General features: G+C 42.1%; 1 protein-coding gene across 1 annotated transcript; it reads left to right on the top strand.

Moving 5' to 3' along the window:
• Positions 1–7,976, top strand: LOC310693834 (vomeronasal type-2 receptor 26-like; the record flags this gene model as incomplete). The annotated part of the gene is made up of 6 exons (XM_083476218.1): positions 1–170; positions 1,125–1,416; positions 2,083–2,943; positions 3,587–3,841; positions 4,439–4,565; positions 7,075–7,976. The coding sequence occupies 6 exons, from the start codon at positions 1–3 to the stop codon at positions 7,974–7,976; spliced, it is 2,607 nt and encodes an 868-aa protein (XP_083332344.1).
• Between the last annotated feature and the right edge of the window lie 352 nt (positions 7,977–8,328).

Genomic DNA, 8,328 nt, shown 5'->3' on the forward strand with positions numbered 1-8,328 from the left:
ATGCTTGCTCCTCTCCCTCAATGTTCTATCAATGAACCTGTTCCTATAATTCACAAATATTATCAGTCGGGAGACCTCATCATCGCTGGCATTATTTCCCAGATCTACATATCTTCAAGCACCATATCCTTTGGACAACATCCGGCTCTGGAAATTTCTGATGACCACATGTATGTTGCTTTAAAGCCATATCATATTGTTTTAATGATACTTTTCCTAGACATGCTGCTCTGTTGTATGGGATTTGGGAGGAAACTGTTGCTTTATTGATTGTCTTTAGGGTCAGCCAGTTAGTTTGGGGGATTATTTTTGTGGATATCTGAAATCTCAATCTCTCTTTGTCGTGTGAGGATGAGAAAACTACATATTAATCATTTTCTTGTTACATAGTAGTCTGGACAGCATATTTCTTTCAATTGTGCTTCATAGAGATGATCACTATCTCTCCATTTTGATGCTAAATATGTGGAACATTTCTTGGAACTGATATACAGAGGGATACTATATGTAATGTCTTGAGTTTCAATGATATATTTTTGCATTAGTTTAGTGTTTTATTCCCTACTTTCTGAGAGAGGTACGGCAAAATGACTTTCAGGGTTTGTTCATCAACATTACAGGCAGTAAATCTAATGTGAGAATAGTGAATGAAAATATTTGTCCAGGATTAACTGTTTCAGAGGCTTGAAGCTGAGTTTCAGGAGGCCAAGGGAATACAATTAGGGAGTGTAGCTTGCACATGTTGAATGAAGTGGCATGCCTGGATATGTCTTACGGAGTAGGCACTAATGCAGCCATGGAAAGACAGGTCAGAGTATCAGATAATGTCTTCTTCATTCCCATTGGCCTGTATAGTTGTGCTGCAAATTTCTATTGTTGCTGCTGCTTCTGTTTGCAACACAATGAATGTATGTTTGTAAATGAGATGATGTTTGAAGTTCAAGGTCCTTGTTTTACAACCAGCTCCTGTTTACACTACTTTTGACCTTGGCCTTAAAAACTATTTATGTGCAATATATGTGCAACTAATTTATTCACTGAACTGAAATGTTGTGAACATGATGAACTGAAGCCGATGGTGTAAAATGTAACACATGACTCTCACCATATGACACTTGATAAAGGGTCCTGACTCAGAACTACCAGCACATCCTGGCCTTGGCATTTGCTGTGAAGGAGATCAATGCCAACCCCCAAATCTTGCGCAATGTCACTCTTGGATTCCACATCTATAACAGTCATTTCAGTGCCAGCTGGACCTATCAAGCCTCCATAGAACTTCTCTCTAGACGGGCCAAGTTCATCCCTAACTACAAGTGCGATGTTGAGAATACTCCAGTAGCAGTCATCGGGGGACCAAACTCTAATGTCTGTCTTCACATGGCAACTATCCTGTGCATGTACAAGATGCCACAAGTAAGATGTGTGTGTGAAGCACCTCTAAGTTGAACAAGTCATTTGAACTTCATTCACCTCCATCTTGATGCATCTTGCAGACTGGAAAAGCTGTGACTGAAATAGACACATTCAGAATATTACTGAAATGAAAAAAACACCTTGTGGTCTATCTATCAATCATCTATCTATCTATCTATCTATCTATCTATCTATCTATCTATCTAAACATCTATCATCTTATTCATTTTTGTACCAATTGGGGGAAAACAGGAAAAGGCCTCATGGCTCAGTGACCTAAGGTAGTTTCCTACTCCTTGTTCTTCTTTGATGGTCCGTTAGCTAAATTTTCCCAGGCTATTTAAATATAGCATGATTTCAGTACCAAAGATGTTTTACCCATTAGATATTTTGAATGTGAAAGTTTTCCCTACCTTATATGGCCCTGTAGTGAGCAGAGTGATATTAGGTGAGGAATGGGGTGAGCAGGACCACAGGTCAAAAATATTTTCTAAGATTATATACCTGATTCATTACATCCATATCAATCTTTCTTTATAGACATTTAGTACTAGATTTGTTTTGATATTCAAGGATAAAATAATTTGAGGGGGAAAGCACAATTTGTCATGTCTCTATACTCACAAAGCAGCAAATGTTTCTCTTCTCTTACCTTTTCAAAACTAGCTCATATATGGCTCTTCTCCAGTCATGAATAATGAAACTCAGGCTGTCTTCTTCCACCGGATGTTCCCAAATGGTGCCTTTCAGTACAAGGGAATTCTTCACTTACTTCTGCATTTCTCATGGACGTGGATTGGAGTTGTTTCCCAGGATGACGACAACACAGAGAGCTTTATAGAGAACATACTTCCTCTGCTTTCCCAGGGTGGCATCTGCTTCGACTTCATAGAAAAATTCCCCAAACTAACTTCTTCCAGTGGCTTTGGAGACATGGTAGGAGAAGGCTTTAAGACAGTCAGTGTTGCTATGTCAAGTACTGCCCATGCTGTGCTTGTGCATGGAGAAATTCAGACCATGATGGTTTTTAGAGCAATGCCTCAGATTGCAGAAATGGAGAATATGCCGTGGAGGACAATGGCTAAAATTTGGGTTATGACAGCCCAGATGGATTTCACATCATTCCCCTTCCAAAGAGATTGGGACATACATTTTCTCCATGGTGCTTTGTCCCTTTCAGTTCATTCAAAGGAGGTGCTGCTTTTCCACACATTTCTTCAGAACAGAAACCCTGCTTCAGTAGAAGAAGATGGCTTCATCAGGGAGTTCTGGGAAGAATCATTTGAATGTTCATTTCCCAGTTCTGCGGCACACAAGATGGACAGGAAAAGGTGTTCTGGGAATGAGAGGCTACAGATGCTTCCTGTTTCTGTGTTTGAAATGGGCATGACTGCTCATAGTTACAGTGTCTACAATGCAGTCTATGCAATAGCACATAGTTTGCATGCCAGCTATTTATCACAAATCAAATACAAAGGAAAGTCACGTAGTGGAAGGTGGACGATTCTGAAGGCACAACAGTGGCAGGTAATGGCCTGATCAGATGGAAGACACCACCACATATTTCGTGCAACAGCAACCCTTAGATGGTTCAGAAACTTGCATCATTATTAAGGATAGAATATTGACGTCTAAATGGTGGTTGAAGAAATGACTTTCTTCTAAAAAACAACAACAAGCCCTGCCCATTGCAAGTTATAAAAAGCTGAACAGTGGTTTGACTATAACTAGTGATGATAAAACTTTGTAATGGAACTATTTTAAAACACACATTGAATTTATGTGTATTTTTTAGGAAGTAGTTACCAGAACAAGAGAGGAGCGTTCTTTCAGTTTCCCACCCCTTTGCTTTAAAATGTAATTCGACCATCTCTCCAAGAGTTGTGTCTATTTCCATGAGCAGCCTGGTAGTCACAATTTCCTCAGAAATAACTTATTTAGAAGAATAATTTATTATCATATAGTATCACCCCAGAGGCATTGTTGGGTAAAAATGGAGCTCATCTGAAATTTTAGGTGATTTATTGTTACTGTTGATGCCATTGGCCTGTATAAAGACTTTTAAGGGAACACAATCTGAACACTCCAAGTAAAAATTTTTATCACCATATTTCATAGTTTCATCTTTTGCACCTTTACACACTTACGATTTCTCTTCCTCATAATTTAGCTCCACCGTATTCTCAGAAGTATTTCATTTAACAACAGTGTGGGGGAAATGGTCTCCTTTGATCAAAATGGGGAATTGGCTGCTGGCTTTGACATTATAAACTGGGTCACATTCCCAAACCAGACCTTCTTCAGGGTTAAAGTTGGAAAGATAGACCCTCCGACTCTCCAAGATAAGAAAGATGCAGTGACCTCCCTGGACAACGTCTTCACCATTCATGAGGATCTCATCATCTGGCCCAAACAATTTAACCAGGTGCAGTCCTTGCATATTTCAGGCTGTATTGATTAATTTCCCCAATAGTCAAGAAGTGAGTTATCTAGATACTCAAATGGTTGTAGTTCACTGTCCCCAGTGAAATCATGCTTTTGAACCAAAACATTCACCTTGCATAATGCTGGAACTTCATTACTATGCAATGTCCTTTGGCCTTTTAAATTGTTCTAGTCAAAGGTTGCTGGTAGTAGAGAAAATCTGATGACGATTCAACCACCCATCTAAAGCCATCCTGGACTCTCACTGGTGTGGCCGAAGAGCACTTTTGCAATCCTCTATCCTTTAAATGTTCCCCTCTTTCACGGTAGAGATTTAGATGAGTTCCTATGCTGGTATAAATCTCAATCTAATATGAGGGTATTTCAGAGGGTGAATGTGGCTTTTAATTCATTGGGTCAAATCCATTCCCTGACCTTTCCTGTCACATCTCTCAATGGGCCAGACATGCCCTCTGGAACTGATGTTATTACACAAACCCACTGTGAAGCCATTTCTTAAATTGATAGAGAAGACTGAGATAAAGTTTCCAATATATAAGATCTCAAGTAAGCACATTCTTATTTCTTTTATGCACAGTCACAGCCGCTTTCCATGTGTAATGACCACTGCCATCCAGGTTATAGTAGGACCAAGAAAGAAGGAAAGCCATTTTGCTGCTATGATTGCTTTCCATGTCCAGAAGGGAAGATCTCAAACCAGAAAGGTCAGAAATCTCATATAGATAATTGATCTAATCAGTAGCTCATCAGATTGAACCGCTATGACCTTGCTTATCCACATCAGTTTATAAAAGTCAACATTATTTAACATCCACCTTTTCCCCTGTACAAGACAACATAGCACATCATCGCCCCCTTGGGGGATGGTTCAAGGAGATTTGCAACTCCGGGTTTCAAAATCTGCATATTTTGTTTCTGCTTCAAGAAGTGCTTAACTTCTTTGAGGACAAGCCTGCTTACCCCCTATTAGGGATGCGGTGGATTTGCGGGACAGCCAGAGCCCCCCCTCGCCAATGATACTGGGCTATGTGTCGGGGTCCGATCCTTGCTTCGGCTCACGCTCCTGCCTTGAAATCCTGCTCCACGTCAGCCTGCCAAATTGGCCAGTGGTTGGCTGGTGCAGAGGGCTGGGGTCTCCAGGGGTGGTGGGCTTGAGGGAACAACCAGGTCTGCACCCAGGGGATTTAAACAAGCCTGTGCCAGCCCCCAACATGAAGCTCTTCTTCATTGCATCAACCTACCGACTCACTCCAGGAATTTTAAATTTACACATTGAATTCACATTGCTTTGACTGTGGTGGTTGTTCTATTCTTCAATCAGGCTTTGGGCTGACAACCATGACAGAGGGCATGATGTTCAGACAGCTGTGGCCTTATCTGTGAGGGGGAGTGTGCCCCGCACCCCAAGGTCACACGTGCAGGCAGGCTGAGGCTGCCTGCGGGTGGGGAGTGCACTCCGGACCCAGCGATCATCCCTACAAATAATAATAATAATAATAATAATAATAATAATAATAATAATAATAATAAATTTATTTATACCCCGCCCTCCCCAGTCAAGACCGGGCTCAGGGCGGCTAACACCAGGTATAAAAACAATTGATTAAATTACAACTTAAAAAGAAGATTAAAATACAACATTAAAATGCAGCCTCATTTCAGTAGAAACTCCAATCAAAAACTTTTTGGGGATGAAAACGTCAAGTCTTCACCAAGGCCAACTATCCAGACTGGTCCTACGTGGGCCAGAAAAAAGCCGGGGAAGTCCCCAAGTAGGAGTTCCATCACAGAAAAAGAAAGGAAAAAGGAAAGAGGGGAAGGGGATCAAGTTGATTCCAAGCCAAAGGCCAGGCGGAACAACATAGAGGAGGGAGAAAGGTTGTTTTCTGCTGCTCCAGAGAAGCGGACACGGAGCAATGGATCCAAACTACAAGAAAGAAGATTCCACCTAAACATTAGGAAGAACTTCCTGACAGTAAGAGCTGTTTGAGAGTGGAATTTGCTGCCAAGGAGTGTGGTGGAGTCTCCTCCTTTGGAGGTCTTTAAGCAGAGGCTTGACAACCATATGTCAGGAGTGCTCTGATGGTGTTTCCTGCCTGGCAGGGGGTTGGACTCGATGGCCCTTGGGGTCTCTTCCAACTCTAGGATTCTATGATTCTATGACATCAATGCCTTTTTAAATGATCTGTGGGAGGGGGGATTTTTTGTTTGTATTACTATTATTATTATTGTTATTATTAATGACAATGCCAGATGTCACTAACCTGGTGCCTTCCAGATCATTTCAATCGCAACTCTCAGTAGTTCCATGGGGCTTCAATGGCTTCCTGCAGCCAATCAGAAGCCACACTTTGGTTTTCAAACGTTTCAGAAGTCAAACGGACTTCTGGAACGGATTCTGTTTGACTTCTGAGGTACAAGTGTATTCTCCCTCTGAAAACTTTTAATAAACATATAAATATTTTTAAAACTGCATATGCACATAAATGTGATATAGAAAGTATGAATTCTGAGGTGTATGAATATCTAAAACACTTTCAAAGCTTCTAAAAATGCATTTTTAAAAATATTTCATCATCCCTTTAAAACACATGGCCTGAACATACCCCTGTATCTGGGAACAGGGATATATACTTGTAATGTGTATGGGATTGCTCGTGCGTAAGTTGCCGCCACGCCTGGCTATGTTGCCTTGTTAAACCTTTTCTGTCTGGACAGCCCTTCACTTCGTGGCTGCCTCAGTCGCTAGCAGAATCCGTCAGTGGGCATTTCTTAAACCTTTTCCAGCATAAAAGCTGTTTGACGCCAAGTCTCCTCCTACTCTCCCTGCGCGGAAGTCTTCTGCGCAGGGCGTGTGTGGGTAGCGGAGGACCCGTGCTCTCCCCGCTGGTGTCCGGCAAAGAGTCCTGGAGCCCTCTCGCCGATTCCCCCATCTGCCCCCCTTTATCCCTGGTGTTGCGCTGATTTCCTTCCCCAGCTGAGCTGCCTCTCTCCCTGCTGGGTCCCTCTCCAGCATCATTTGGGAGCCTCCCCTCCACCTCTAGCTCCGATGTCAGTTCCCTGACAATACTGTACCATTCCTACTGCAAGATTAACTTTGGTATTTTTGTTCTACTAACACTGTTGCAAAGGAAGAAATAAATGAATTGATGCATGGTGCATGGGCTGAGATTCTCATTTATGCTTGCTATGTTCTTTGTATTCTGATTCCAGATATGGATGACTGTATTCAATGCCCAGGAGATCAATATCCAAACATTGGTCGGGATACATGTCTTCCAAAAACCATCAGCTTCCTTTCTCACAAAGAACCTCTGGGGATCAGCTTGGACGCTGTTGCTCTCTCCTTTTCTTGCATCACAGCTCTTGTGCTTGGAATCTTTATGAAGAACAAGGACACACCCATAGTCAGAGCCAACAACAGGGGCCTCACCTACACTCTCCTCCTCGCCCTCCTGCTCTGCTTCCTTTCTGCTTTGCTGTTCATTGGACAACCGGAGGTTGTGACCTGCCTCCTTCGACAAATACTTTTTAGCATAATCTTCTCTGTGGCAGTTTCTTGCGTATTGGCCAAAACCACCATTGTGGTGCTAGCTTTCATGGCCACGAAGCCAGGGTCCAGGATAAGGAAATGGGTGGGGAAACAATTAGCCATCTCCATAGTCCTGTCCTGCTCCCTGATTCAAGCCACAATCTGTAGTGTGTGGCTGGCAACCACTCCCCCATTCCCAGACTTTGACAAACACTCAATGCCAAAAGAAATTGTGCTTGAATGCAATGAAGGGTCGACTGTCATGCTTTACTGTGTGTTGGGCTTCCTGTGTCTCCTGGCCGTTGTCAGCTTCATGCTGGCCTTCTTAGCTAGAAAGTTGCCCGACAGCTTCAATGAAGCCAAGTTCATCACCTTCAGCATGTTGATCTTTTGCACGGTATGGCTGTCCTTTGTTCCCACGTATCTGAGTACCAAGGGGAAGTACATGGTGGCCGTGGAGATCTTCTCCATTTTGTCCTCCAGTTTTGGACTACTGAGCTGCATCTTTTCCCCAAAATGCTATGTCATTTTAATGAGACCTGATCTGAATAGCAAAGAGCAGCTCAACATAAGAAAGAATTAAAATAATTAACAAGTCTGTCTGTTCAATTCTATATGGCACGTTTAAATAAATCTTTGAGATTAAATCACGTGTTACTCAATAGTGTGACATTAGGATTGAGACACTCCCTTCTGGATCCTTTCTATTCGTGGAATGGGGATAATGTTGAACATTGGGGAACTTTAATGAATATAGACTCATACAATTGAAGAGTTGGACAGGGTCTAATGTAGTAATCACAGCCAAAGGATCCCTGACAGATGTTCATCCAAACTTGGGTTAAGAATGAAGGGCATCACAGGAAACCTCAATTCTGACCTCTGATTGAGTTAAATATAACAACAACAACAACAACAACAACAACAACAACAAC

Source organism: Podarcis liolepis, assembly GCF_965112155.1.
Source record: "Podarcis liolepis genome assembly, chromosome: 15".
Taxonomy (NCBI): Eukaryota; Metazoa; Chordata; class Lepidosauria; order Squamata; family Lacertidae; genus Podarcis; species Podarcis liolepis.